Source organism: Octopus bimaculoides, chromosome 11 (assembly GCF_001194135.2).
Source record: "Octopus bimaculoides isolate UCB-OBI-ISO-001 chromosome 11, ASM119413v2, whole genome shotgun sequence".
Taxonomy (NCBI): Eukaryota; Metazoa; Mollusca; class Cephalopoda; order Octopoda; family Octopodidae; genus Octopus; species Octopus bimaculoides.
Genome location: NC_068991.1, coordinates 78,846,676 through 78,861,910, shown reverse-complemented (window position 1 = coordinate 78,861,910; position 15,235 = coordinate 78,846,676). Strand labels below are relative to the sequence as shown.

The following is a 15,235-nucleotide window of genomic DNA, read 5'->3' as shown; positions in this document are numbered from 1 at the left end:
GCATCTGCTATCCCTACCGCCGTCCCCTTTTTTCCCAGTCCCTATAGAAAATGTTTTTGAAAATTAGGGCAATTAAAAGATGCGTCTGCTATCCCTACCGCCATCCCCTTTTTTCCCAGTCCCTATAGAAAATGTTCCACTGACCCATCCCCAGCAGGGATCAACAGCAACATTACTCTCTATATCTTCTTTCTTTTCTTTTTGACCCTTTAGCATTTGAAGTGCCCATATCTGACCACAATATTCCATCTGCTTTATGTCCAAATTTATGACCAGATCCAGCATCTCACACTTACCCTACAGTGTCATTATAAAAATTATTGAAATCTCAAAACTTGAAGATAAATCATGATTGATTCACAACTATGAATAGATAAGCATTGCATTTGTGTATGCCAAAGGGTTATAGACCCTAAACTGTAGCATCAGGGAAATTTGGTTGCTATTTCTAGCAGGGTTGTCAGAATTGTTAAAGGCCAGACAAAATGCTCGTGGACTTCACTTATGGCCCTTAAAGTATCTGTGGTATGTGCTGAAGTTAGAAATCTATCTTTTTTATGAGTTTATTGGCATTTGCCAGGGACCATGACATATATTCTAGTAGGGGTTACAGTATGTAACGCTAGTCCTTTCCTGTGTTGCAATGTTGTATATTTGGTAGCTTTCCCAACTGTCTGCTAAAGCTGGAAAATTGCATATGACATAAACCAACATCATTCTACACACTTATATACCTAAATACTCACATACATACATAAGTATGTACGTACATTACATACATAAGTATAGGCATGTACACATATACATACACACATACTTACATGCACACATGATGGCTGCCTCCTCGTTATCGAGTATGGCCATTGCACGAGGCTTAACTGTTAACGGTGCTGTGATCGAACGTGGCTTTTTAGCCCAGCTAAAGATCTACAGTGTCTTGTACCGAATTGGCAGCTAAAACCTTTACCGGCAATAGCCAGCTGTGGTTGTAACTGGGCTTCATGTACTTTTGCATGTCGTTTAAGTCCTTCCGCCAAATCACACTCCCTTCCACATGCCTGACAGATATGATTAGTATGCATACATACATCCATACATCCATACATACAGGCACACATGCATATATATCATGAACTAACTGTTACTTTCTCAGATGCAGCACAGAATTTTGTCAGTGAACAAGTCGCAGTTTCAAAGCGACAAAAGTATTTTGGCAAATTAAATTTAAATGTTGAAGTGAATCTAACGGTTTTTGTGTTTTTTTAAATGGCTTATAAACAACTGATGCATTTGTTGTAACAATTTCTTTGTCCATATTTTTATGTATTTTATTATTTTCTTTTTTTTCTTTTGTAGGTATTCAGACAACACATGACGCACCTGGAAATAGTTTTATTGAAGGTGAAAATGATAAGTTAGAAAGTTCGCTCAAGGGTAAAGTAAAGGCCCTGAAATCGGTAAATAAACAGTTTCAGTTCCCTTTTATCTTCTATGTTTTGTCACACCTGACCTCTGCCTTGTCTCTAAACTCCCCATAACCACCATACCTAATCCTTCCTTACTTACATTATTTACATTCGACAGATATTTGTCCTAATCTTGTTTGTTGTTAACACAACGTTTCGGCTGATATAACCTCCAGCCTTCATCAGGTGTCTTGGGGAAATTTCGAACCTGGGTTCTCATTCCTAACGTATTTTTTTATATTATTATTATTATTATTATTATTATTATTATTATTATCATTATCATTATCATTATTATTATTATTATTATTATTATTATTGAGGTCACTGAATATCCTTCAAATGTAAATAATGTACATAATTCCTCATCTCTTAAATATAGAACTGTACTAATCCTTCCTCTTATAGAGTACCAACCTTCTGGGATTACTTTTCTGTCCATGTTTTATTCCTGCAGTCTTCAACTTGCAGATCAACTGCATTCACGTTACAGGTCTGAAGATATAAAAGTGAAAGAAATCAACATCAATGGTTCCTTTCTAGCTTTGGAAATTCTTATTTCCATATTTTCTTAAGACAACATCTAAGAGAGATAACTCTGTCTTAACTGGTCCTTTCACTTCAGGTTTCTTATTTGAGCACAAAATGTCAAGAAGCCTGTGATTTCATAGGAAATTATTATACTCAACCCCATAGAGAGGATAGTAATTGAAAATTGAGTCTTTAGTACTATTCAGGGACGAGCATGGCTGTGAGGTTAAGACATTTGTTTCACAACCACATGGTTCCAGGTTCAGTCCCATTGCGTGGCACCTTGAGCAAATGCCTTCTATTCTAGCCTTGGGCCAACCAAAGCATTGTGAGTGGATTTGGTAGAAAGAAACTAAAAGAACCCTATTATGTGTGTGTGTCTGTCTGTGCGTGTGTATGTGTTAGTTTCTCCTTGTCCTGACATCATATAATAGTTTTAAATGTGTGTCGCCATCACACGGGTGGTGTCCTTCAATTCCAATCTTCCATGAAAACATGTCAACCCACGGGAAAATATTGTTCCTAACTTAGAAACAATTGAGAAATTTTGACAGAAAGGGCATCCAGTTGTAAAGAAATCTATCTCAACAAATTCTGTTCTACCTATGTGTGTATAGGAAAGTGTGTTTCATAAAAAGAAATGACAGAGACCAAACCAGCACCAGAGGGGTTGCCTGGTCAACTGCCATTACTAATGAGTATTCTTTACCTGGTCTTAGTTCTTTCACAATAAACATGAATGTGAAGGCAGCAAGCCGGCAGAATCATTAGCATGGCAGGCGAAATGCTTAGCAGTATTCCATCTGTTTTACATTCTGAGTTCAAATTCCACCGAGGTCGATTTTGCCTTTCATCCTATCAGAGTCGATAGATTAAGTACCATTTGCATACTGGGGTCAATCTAATCGACTGCCCTGCCTTCCCCAAAATTTCAGGCCTTGTGCCTAAAGTAGAAAAGAATAAATATGAATGTGAGTTAACAAGCAATTATTCAAGTTAGCAATTTCTTGTTGTAACCAATTCCATCATGAAAGGCAGACATTAAACGATGATGATATTCTTTAACTTTTTATATTTGCAGCTCAGCATTGATATAGGTACAGAAATACGGACACAGAACACATTTCTGGATCAAATGGTAAGCTGTTTCTTCGGAGGTTTTCTCCCCCACCCCCAGTAAAATTGAACAAGTTTCTATTAAATCTAAATGTTCATTGTGTAAAAACATTGAATTTTCTTACATATTCAGTCTGAAAAAAGAGGATGCTGTTGGTTGTCATGAAAAATGAGGATGCTGTTGGTTGTCATGGCCTTCATCATAGTTTTGGGCTTGATCAAGTTTGACTTGGAGTTAAACAGACAACACTAGAAATGTCAAATGAACAGTGCTGAGCTGAACTAATTTCTTCGAGAGACACACTGTGGAGTCTTACCTGCTTGATACTTTACAATCGGGAGTTTAGTGCCAGTCTAGTAAACTGCACTGTTCTACGAAACAAAAATACTGAAAGAGTGAAGGCCTCCTTTGGCCATGAATGACCATGCGATTGCACTTAGAAAGTTCCCCTCCAGACCAACAGTTGCCCCAGCATAACAGTCTGCCGTTGCCAAGGCACTGATGTTGTTCAAAGGAAAGGCAAAAGGGGCCGATACAGCTTGGCACCAGTGATGTCACAGCTCATTTCTACAGCTGACTAAACTGGTGCAACATGAAAATAAAGTTTGTTGCTCATGAACACAATGCACAGCTTTTATGTGCCACCGGCACAGGTGCCATTTGCAATTAGTCAATAACATATGTACCAATCAACTGTGCCCCTTTCTCTACATGTGTTTTGTAACCTTGTTCAAGCATTTGAAATCAACCACATGTTTGGAGTAAAGATTATTTGCCAACATAACATGGCAGTCCTGGTTTAGGACTAATGTTGCTGTAATTTAGCCCCAGGAGACATCATCTCCAGCTGGCTATATGACACGATGTGTGTCCTTATATTTTCGAACAAGGGAATCTAGCACCCCCACTCAGCTCAAAACAATATCTGTGTATTGTGATTTCCAGGTAATTTCCCTTCATCAGCACAGAATAATTGTTCGGCCATGTTATGTTGGCAAACAATCTTTACTCCAAAGTATTGTTGCTGAATATCCTCCGTTGTGATATTTAAAAATAGTTATTTTCTAACCCCATGTTCCTTTCAGTATTTTACTCCAGTTTTTCTTTCCATCTAGGATTCAGATTTTGAAGGATCAACAGGTCTTCTACAGAAAACTATGCATCGTTTAAAAGGAATTACCAAAGAAGGACACTGGAAAATATGGCTTTACCTCTTCCTCTTCACATTATTTGTTTTTGGAGTTTGTTGGTTGGTTGTACGCACCAGGTGACAAGTTTCCACTGTAAATCAGTCTTCAGTGAAATTTGCTCCCCTCATTCTCTCTCTCTCTCTCTCTCTCTCTCTCCCCTTCTCTCTCTTCCACCATCTTCCTTGTTTTGCTATCACCCTCTCTCTCTCTCTCTCTCTCTCTTTCTCTTTTGGTTATCTCCCTCTTTGTCTTTCACCAGATCCCCCTCCACTCCATTTTATCGTTAAGTGATGATTAACCCTTTGCAAAGTGAAAATACACAACACTTCAAATACCTGGAAGACTATTTACTACAAGTATGCAAATACACACACACTCACACACATGGATACTCACACAAGTGGTCAGTGAGTCATGCACACATGAATACTCACTGACCTGTATACTCAATTTGGTTAGCATTCAGCAAAAAATATCCTCCTCCACCTGACTCGGTAATTCCTCGCAGCCCCATTGTACAACTCTGGAACTCTGGAACTCTCTCTGTCCCTCTTTCCTGCTACAGAGATAACAGTCTCTCCTTACTTCTTGAATCATGCTGACTCTATATTCTTTGGTCCGAACATCAATAACCCATTCTATCATAACTAAGTCCACTTGAAGTATATATTTCACTCCCACCCCCCATTACACCCATGTACTAATCCTTGCATTCTTGCATTTCTATTATATTTTTTTTCTTGGATTATCCCAAACATATTGTTTCAACCCAAATATAATATATATATATATATATACATATATTATATATACACACATGCACACATACATACATACATATGTACCTGGAATTTCCTGTGTAAATTCTTTTTCCATCAGATGTGGAGAGTTAATCTCTCCTGAAGAGAAAGGAGACCCTGAAGAGACAATTGACTCTTTTGTCTCCCCTCATCCCCCAACACTGCAAATAAAGTATTAAAAATCAAAATTGTTAAAACTTGAAAGTCTTTTTACTTTCTTCATCTTCCACCAAAGCATATATTTATATACTGTATACATATCTGTAGATTTTTTTATATATATATATATATATACACGAGATATGAGGATTTCCCGTCAAGATAACTTAAACTAACAGGTATCCATTCTGAGTGCGCCAATAGGCAATTCACCAAAATCCCAGTTCAAACAACAGATGAAGTTGTAGTTGTGTGAAAGTCTTGTTCAGAAAAAAACTAGCAGTTGGTGGCTTACCTTGAAGCCAGTAGGTATCAGTTAAGGTCATGAAGAAAGGTAAACAATTAGTCAAAGCAGATTGAATTAAATGAATTTAAATACCATAGTCTTATTTTGACTAATTGCTTGCTTTCATCACTACTTTAACCGATATATGTATATGTATATTGTTGAGGTGCAATGGCCCAGCGGTTAGGGCAGTAGACTCACGGTTTCGATTCCCAGACCGGTCGTTGTGAATGTTTATTGAACGAAAACACCTAAAAGTTCCACGAGGTTATGGCAAGGGGTGGTGGCAAACCCTGCTGTATTCTTTCACCACAACTTTCTCTCACACATTCTTGCAGTTTCTGTTGTTCCTGTATTTCAAAGGGTCAGCTGGATCTCCCCAAGAACTACTTTAAGGGTACACATGTCTGTGGAGTGCTCAGCCACTTGCATGTTAATTTCACGAGCAGGCTGTTCCATTGATCGGATCAACTGGAACCCTCGTCATTGTAACCAATGGAGTACTACAATATATATATAAGAAATAATTAAGGTTCAGTTGAATTAGGTACTTAAGTTGAGGTACCAAGTCAGTCCAGTATTGTCCACACAGCACAAGGTGGCTGGAGTAACAATTGACCTGTTGTAAAAAAAAAGTTAGCTTTGCAATGACGTGTTCCCTAGTTAAATCTTGTTATGCTGTATTATGCACAAATGTCTCAGATGGGTCGAAGATTTGTGAGCAAAATTTGGTAGACAGAAACAGTTTGTGTATGAATGGTGTCTGTATGTGTGTATTTGCTTTATATATATAAACTTAGATGTGGAAGGTCTTTCCATGTCTGAGTTTATTGGAAGTTGTTAATTGTAATTGTCCACATCTTTGTTTTCATCAACACTACTTCACGTGCATCTGGTTCCAGCTTGATCAAGCTTTGCACATTTCAGCAAATGTATTATCTGTTGTTTAGAGATACAAATGGCTTTTCTTCCTGGTGTATGAACAACGGATTCGGTATTCACTGCTGATGAAGCACATGATGCAGAAATGCATGGGCCATTTGTTACAATAATGTCATTCATGGACAATATCTATGTTTTCAGATATTGTCCATGAGAAGAATTTAATATCATGAGACAAATTCTATAGCAAAGGCCTTTTGTCCTCATTCTCTTCTGCACAGACGTATTAAATATGATTGCATGCCTCTCTCTCTCTCTCTCTCTCTCTCTCTCTCTCTCTCTCTCTCTCTCTCTCTCTCTCTCTCTCTCTCTCTCTAACTTTGTATAGGTGCAGTACAGGTGAATGGTTAAGTTTGTTACCTACAAGGTATGGGGTTCAATTACCCTGTTTGACATTTTGAGCAAATGACATATTTACAACTCCGGTTGAACCCATATCTTATGAGTGAAAATGGATTGGTAGAAACTATATAGAAGCCCATTAGGTAGATTGTATTAGTAATTCAAAAGATGAAGCATGGCCACACAGTGTTATGCTGATAATGTGAACATTGTTCGAAAGACATTTCTTCGAATGGAAAATTGTATGAATGAAAATTACTCAAAAGTACAATTATACATGTTATTTATTCTAAATTTTTTTATTTTATTTAAACAAAAATGATAAAATTAAATATCAGGTACACAAATGATATTTATGTCGAATAACTGTTTTCGAACAATTCTTTTCAAACAATTTTTCTGATCCGGTTCTGCTGGTTCTGCTTAAGAATTATGTTACAGTTCCACATGGCTGGAATGTTCAACTGCTTACACTTGAATTCACTGGATCAAACAACTGAATCCTCATTGACGAACATATCATGTGTGTGTGCACACATGGAATACACCCAGATTCCTCAATCAGCACTCCTGTGAATCCTGGCTGGCAACATACATGGAAAGGAAAATATTCCACACAAACTGCAAATCCAGGAGGTTTCCATTAAATATTTCTTGCTGCAAGTCGATATTGTAAATTTTCACATTTCACCACACCTAATTTGGCCAATGATATTGTCACTTTTAATGATACGATATTACACAATTCAAAATATTGTGCTATTCTAATTATACAAGCAATTTTCCTATTCTTTTTTTTTTATAACACACCTCGATCTAACAGGAACATTACTATTGATTGTGTACCCTTTCATAACAGTGGCTCTGACAATAATAATTTAATCATTCTTGGTCACTTAGTAAATCTGATAGTATATGTAACTGTAGGGATAGCCTTTAGGTGACCAGTGCCTCCAGAGAAAATATAATGTCGAAACGTTCAGACCATACACTCGATAAGGTTTGCTACTATTTCAGTAGTACGGCATCAAAATTGAGTTGAGGTGGAGGAACCAGGTACATTCTTTTTAATAACGGGCACAAATTATGTAATTCTTGATTAGCAAAACTTAATTAGGATTTGAAAGATAGAAATATTGATTAGTTCATGATGAATTATTTTTACAGTACTTCCGTATAAGGTGGGGTGGCAGTTGTAACTTATGTTGCGTGGAGGCACTTGAGATTCTAAGATGTAAATACGGACTAATTAACAAGCATAATATGCTGTGAATCCATTTCCCAGACAGATTAATAAAACCTTTTTGAACATTCTGTTTGCCTAATCCATGTATTGTATTAGATTATGTGAATTTGTTCAATGCAACTACAGTTCTTTCTAAAGACACTCTGGTAGACATATCTCTTTATCTATCTTTGCACATATGCGATTTAACAGAGATTCATGAGACTCATTACCGGAAGTTGGACATCTGTTGTAGATCACCTTTCTTGGGGAATGATACTATGATTGATGACCTCCATTCACTAGGCAGAATACTTGTTAAGAGAACCTTGTCACACGTGTCAGGGAACTATCCAGGTTTGATAAATTCATTTACCTTGGATCGACTGTAATTGACCCTTCTCACAACTCAAACTGTGACATCATAGAAGGAAAGCGGCATGTGGAGCAATGTCACAGCTTCAAAACCTCTAATCATCTGACATCTACCCAACAATGACGGTCAAGATGTATAAAACTCTATGTCTTTTTTATTGATTGTGTGTGTGTATCATCATCATCATCATCATCACTATCCACATTCCATGCCGGCATGGGTTGGATGGTTTGACAAAATCCAACAATCCAAAGACTGCTTTATACTCCACTTTCTACTTCTGCACGGTTTTTACAGTTGGATACCATTCCTAAAACCGACCACTTTACAATGAAATTTGGGTGCTTTTCATGTAACTAGCACCAGTGAGGACATCATGTAGCTTGGAAGGATTTGAGCCCCATGACAGATGACTTTATTCTGGGAAATGAGATGTTACAATATGAGAAAAGGAACCGGAGCAGATAAAGTCTCTTGCCATTGAAGAACTCTGTTGCAAATCACATTTTAAAAGACATGCTAGGGTGACCATTGTAGCACTGGGAAGAGATTAAAATACTGGTGACAGGGTGTCCAGTTGACCACATACATCACATATGGATTATAGAGAATGATAGCAGAATTACTGTTAAACAAAAGTACCATGTGGTTCTGTCGCAGTCACATACCTTCAATCTCAGTTCAATACATGACAAAGCCAATAAAAGAACCAGAAATAGTATAAATGTCTTAGATTCTTTAATGGTATTTCACCAAAATATAGGAAGTCCAATGACTGAAAGCTGGAAATTAATAAACAAAGCAAAAACATAAAAAATTGAATAAAGGATAAAAAGAAAAAATAATTTAGGCCATGAACTTATAAACTTAGTATATTATTGTCATATTTATTATTTACTAATATTATTTACATAGAATGAAAAGAAAACAAGATATATATATATATATAAGGGGCTCAATAAAAATTGAAACAATTATTTTGCTTTTTAAAACAAAAATAATTAAAGGAATTGAAAAGCAAACAAGTGAGATTATGCTATTTCTTTTTTGTCTTTACATCATTTTATTTCTGGTAGCTTTTGGTATTTTCAAGGTAAATAGAGATGGAAATAATACAGAACTGTTAGTTATCTTTTATCTTTCAGGTGTGTAAATAAGGAGACAAGCAAGCTGGTGTCTATATTATTATATGTGTGTGTGAGTCTGGTAAGTTGGTGAAGATCATAAAATGGCTAAATAGTCACAAGAAATATATTAAATGTTTTATATAAGTGCATATATATACATATATACGTGTGTGTGTATGTGTATGTGTGTGCTGCATCTTAAGGGCCACAGTTTGACCAGTCTGCTTTATACTCCCAGGCACCGTTATTCTTCTTGAAAAGTCCATTGTATGATGCTGAAGTATATAAAAAAAAAATCATTATGTTAAGCAAGCATCAACATACTTCACTGACGTTTATGTATTTTTACTTATTTTAGTCACTGGATTGTAGCCAAGCATGGCCACCAGTTTGGAAGGAGTAATTTAGCAATTCGACTTCAGTACTTAGTTTTAAATGTGGTACACGTTCTATCGGTCAATTTTGGTTGAATTGCTAAGTTATAGGACGTAGGCAAATCAACACTAGCTGTCAAGCTGTGGTGGTGTTGGGCGAACACGCATAAATATAAAGACATTCTCTCTCTCTCTCTCTCTCTCTCTCTCTCTCTCTCTCTCTCTCTCACACACACACACACACACACACATACACACATATAAACAAGAGAGACTTCCACATTCCCAGTCTCACAAATTCATACTTACAAGGCATTGGCCAACCTCAGGTTATAGTAGCGGCCAGTTACCCAAGATGCCCCGCAATGCAGCTAAACCCAAAACGCGTGAATACAAAGCAAGTTTCTTGACCACACAAGCATATCTGCGCCTGCAGGTTTAGGTATTTAGGTAAGCAAAAATAATTACAAATCAAAACAAAAGTTTTGCTAGTGTACGTAGCCTGATCAATAAGTATGTGTTCTGTTACCATAGTAACAAAATTAAAGTACACATAATAAAGCCGCTTGGCATGGATTGACCTTGACCTCTGCTGTGCATGCACACTAAATTTTAACATCCAAGCTCACTTCCACTGTTTACAGCAGTGCTTGGGAGAAACGTGTGTAGCAGATGATCGTCGCATGGACCATGACAAAGTTGAACAGAGGATCTGCATCAAATTTTGTCAAAAGCTTGGTGGTACCTGCTCAGAGGGCTTCGCAAAGTTTTCAAAAAGTTTTCATCGTTCTCATCACAATCAAGAACTTGTACTACTGAATTCCAAGTGTCCTTTTGGTCAGCTGACAGTAGTTTTGGCACAAACTTGGCAGGCACGTGTCTCATACCCAAATCTCCAGGACTGAACCGAACCGTAACTAATCTGCACATCCTCTGATAATTCATGGATGGTGATTCGACGATTTTCTCTCATAGCTGCACACACATCTGCGATGTTTTTCTCAATTCTACTGGTTGCGGATCTCCCAGAACGTTCGTCAAAATCGACATTTTTTGGCCATTTTCGAAACATCTAAACCACTCGTACACTTGTGTGAGGCTCATACACTCCTCTCCATACACTTTCTGTTACTTTACGCAGACCTCTGTGCAGGTATTCTAAATATTATGGTTTCTTATCTAAATACATGTCCAGTGTTTTTGAGGACAGAGAATTAGTCGAACAAAGCACTTACTGGTAAGTGCTGAAAGGATGAAAGATAAAGTTAATCGCGACGGGATTTGTATTCAGAACATAAAGAGTCAAAATAACTATTCTAAGTATGTGATTTGAGCATATACGTATTGACTATCATAACATTTCCACTCCTACATTCCTTTTAGTAAACATACACTCACCCTCCCCACTCTCTCTAACTCTCTCTCTCTCTCTCTCTCTCTCTCTCTCTCTCTCTCACTCTCTCTCTCTCACACACACACACACACTATTTAACTCCATAACATAATAGCAATCCCTTTCTCCCAGCTCTCACCGCTAACACTCTTTTCTTTCTCTCTCATTCTTTTCATCTTCTTCTAACCACGTAACAGCGTCACACATTTGGCCTTTGCAAATTATAATTATTTTTTCTTACCTCCCCAGTTCTCCATTGTGAAGCTGCTAAATACTGTATCTGTACCAAGATAGGTGCCATTTCGCCAAGGAACTGTCAATACTTTGATACATTTTGGAAGCGTGCATCCGTTTATTAAATCGATGACTGTAGCTGGTTCAACGGATTTCCAAAATAATCCATCCGTGCTTGACATATAGGAGACTTTATCATTGGAGATACCATATAACACTTTCTTTTCCTTGTCGTAGACATTCACGTTTCCCAATCGTGGATCCAGTGCTAAAAAGAAAAACAACAATGCAAAGAACTTAAAGATATTCATCATCATCATCATTATTGTCGTCTTCAGTTTAACGTCTACTATCCCATGCTTGTATGAGTCATACGGAATTCGTTGAAGAATTCCGAGACCTGACGCCCTTCCTGTTACAGCCCTCACGTGTTTCCAAATACCTACAAAGATGAGGTACTTCTGTTGATCTAACAAAACTAAATACTGATCTCCGAGACCAACAGAGGTTCACATATATATATTTTTACATGAAAATATTGTATGTAATCACATCATGAAAGATCTGGAACAATGGGGAGGCATCAATGGCGATGAAAAGGCTCAGACAAAGGGGGGAAATCAGTAAAAGCCATGGGATCAAGCTGGAAAATGGTGAAACTATAAGGAAAGTCGGAGACGAATGATATAAGTACCTGGGTATCATTGGAAGAGATAAGATGAATGAACACAAGATGAAAGAAATGTACAAGAAAGAGTATTTGAAGAGAACTCGGCTTCTACTCCGATCGAAGCTAAATGGCTGCTATAAGATTAGAGCAATTAACACGTGGGCGGTTGCTTTGATTGAGATATGGGACAGGAATAGTATCTTGGAAGAAGAATTACAAGATATAGACCGGAGAACAGGTAAATTAATGACAATGAACAAGGAACTACATCCTAAAAGTGTCAAGATTGTATTTAAAGAGGAAAGAAGGAGGACGGGGATTGGTGTGGTATGAAGGTTGTGTAAGGGAAGAGGAAAACAGCCTGGCTTGGTATGTCAAGGGGAGTCAAGAAGAAATGATTGAAGCAGTGAAAATGCAGGGAACTTTAAAAGTGAACGAAGCTGTAGATCCAAGACAATTTGATAAATACCAGAGAAAGAGCAGATGAAGAAAATTTGCCAGGACAAGAAAATACACAGTCAGTTCTTGGAGAATAAAGATGAGATTGATTGGAACAGAACCTGGCAATGGCTGCAGAAAAGAGACTTAAAGGGGCCCACTCAGGCATTACTGTGCAGCACTCAAGAAGAAGCTCTCAGAACAAACTACTCCAAATATCACATTGATAAAAGCACTCACTCGCCACAGTGTAGGATGTGCTCCGAGAAGGGAGAAAGTATAAGCCATATTGTTAGTGAGTGCTTTAAGCTCATACAATACGAATACAAAAGGAGACACGACAACGTGGTCAGATATGTCCACTGGCTGTTGTGCGGTAAAGCAAACCGCGAGAGAACCAAATAATGGTAGGAACACAAAACAGAGGAAGTAATGGAAAACGAACATTACAAAAATACTCCGAGATTTTAACATACAGTGCGACCAAGTCACAACGGTGAGACGGCCAGATATCGTGATCATATAAGATAATAGATGTTGTAATACCAGGAGATTCGAGGGTGAAATGTAAGGAAACAAAAACATTATGGTTACATAAGGTTACAGGGGCGAGATAGAAAAGTTATGGGGGCATGAGGAAAGCAATGGTGATACGGGTGGTAATTGAGGCATTAAGAGCAGTTTCCAAGAGCTTTGAAAAAGATATAAGAATATTGGAGCTTCTGTCAGGCTCGAAGTGATCCAGAGTACAGCATTTTGGGGTACAACTCGCATTCTAATGAGAGTATTGCCACTTTGAGTCACAAGAAAAGGCACTACTTGAAACTTTTGTTATGATAAGAAAGGGATGTCAGAAACATCTAGGTAAGATTCCAGGAGAACCATGTCTCAGAGAAATCCAAAAGATTGTGCTGACAGTTACTGCTCACATCCTAAGAAAAACTCCATCAATTTAAATGTATGTGTTGTATTAAATGAAGATATTTCGCTACTGCCCCTGCCACTTGCCCACCCCAAGCTTTCAGTTATACTGTAACATCTCTTCTCCTTCACTCGCCCTAGAACGCTGGGGGTGTCTCGGCGAGTGATTGGGACAAACATGCAGGTTAAAAGTAAATAATGTAGTGTGTTAGTCTTGAAGAGAGGCAAAATCAAATGTATGGACGGGCTAATGATACCATCGGGGGAGGTTATGAAGCGGGCCATAAGTACTTAGGGATTTTGGAAATGGATAAATTGATGGAGAAAGAAATGACAGAAAAATTCGAGGTGGAGTACTTGCGCAGACTGAGACTGATCCTTAAGTCGAAATTAAATGGACGGAATAAGATCGAAGCTATCAACACCTGGGTGGTTTCACTCCTTAGATATGGAGCAGGGGTAAATCGCATGGACAGTAGACGAACTAAACAGCTTAGGTAGAAGGACAAGGAAGTTTCTGACTAGATCTGGGTCACTCCACCCAAAAAGTGACACAGACAGACTGTATGTACCAAGAAAAAGAAGGGTAAGAGGACTTATTGGATGCGAACACAGCATTAAAGCACCGCTATTATTAGAAGTAGGACGGTCAGGCTAGTGTAGGATGAAAGATTGCAAAGATAAAGCACTAGACAAGAAATTGAAAACGAATGAAACTGAAAATATGTGGGTAAAGAAAAGAATGCATGGTCAATTTCATAGGGGATTTTGAAGAATATGAAATGCATTGTTTCAGTACAGTTGTTATTGTATAATGCAAAACAAATACAAAAACGAAGTGTTAGATTATTGATAAATAAATATAATACTTACGATACCAACTCATACCGTCTTCTGAATAATAGCAGAACATCTGTAAGTCTCTGAATAGGAGTAGAAATAAGAATTATATTACATATAATGTTAAACTAGATTTATCGTTATTTAATTATTTCTTTTGTATAAAAATTGCAAGTGTCGTGATGGAAATCAGACGAGTGAATTGATTGGCCCGGAGAGGAGGAAGAAGAAGAAAGGGGAAATCCAATTTCTAAATTCTTTTTATTGAAATGCAAGTCAATTGCAACCAGTGAGTATGGGACCTCCTAGAATGAAGAACTATCCCTAACATTTTCAAAAGGGTTTCACATGAAGAACCATGAGAAAAATACACACGCACACACACACGAACACACACACACACACACACACACACACAGATACACACGAATACCTACAAACAGACAATTAAATAGGCTGTAGTTAAATAGATAGACAGGCATGGAGAGAAAGAGAGAGAAAGAGAATGTGTGTGAGATAGATAGATAGATAGATAGATAGATAGATAGATAGATAGATAGATAGATAGAGAGACGGACAGACAGATAGATAGATAGAAAGAGAGAGAGAGAGAGACAGAGACAGAGAGAAAGAGACAGAGAGACAGACAGATACATAGATATGTATGTCTCGCTATGTTTGTGCCTATCGATGTAAAGTGGTCCGCGGAACTGCATCACTTAATGTCAAAAAGTCACTTCACCATTCAACTAATAGACATAACTGAAATCAGTAACAAACAAAGAAATATCGGATCGATATAAT

General features: G+C 37.6%; 2 protein-coding genes across 2 annotated transcripts in view; one reads left to right on the top strand and one right to left on the bottom strand.

Moving 5' to 3' along the window:
* LOC106869910 (BET1 homolog) overlaps positions 1–5,301 on the top strand; it is a 7,798-nt gene extending 2,497 nt beyond the window's left edge. Inside the window, exons 2-4 of the mRNA XM_014915841.2 lie at positions 1,357–1,457; positions 3,079–3,135; positions 4,230–5,301. Coding sequence (XP_014771327.1) covers positions 1,357–1,457; positions 3,079–3,135; positions 4,230–4,385 — 314 coding nt within the window. The 3' untranslated portion in view covers positions 4,386–5,301. The remainder of the gene's footprint in view (positions 1–1,356; positions 1,458–3,078; positions 3,136–4,229) is intronic.
* A 4,066-nt stretch (positions 5,302–9,367) lies between these two features.
* Positions 9,368–15,235, bottom strand: part of LOC128249123 (uncharacterized) — a 15,962-nt gene continuing 10,094 nt past the window's right edge. Inside the window, exons 8-10 of the mRNA XM_052972016.1 lie at positions 14,465–14,514; positions 11,570–11,830; positions 9,368–9,836 (exon numbers count right to left, since the gene is read on the bottom strand). Of these exons, the coding sequence (XP_052827976.1) occupies positions 9,760–9,836; positions 11,570–11,830; positions 14,465–14,514 (388 nt within the window). The 3' untranslated portion in view covers positions 9,368–9,759. The remainder of the gene's footprint in view (positions 9,837–11,569; positions 11,831–14,464; positions 14,515–15,235) is intronic.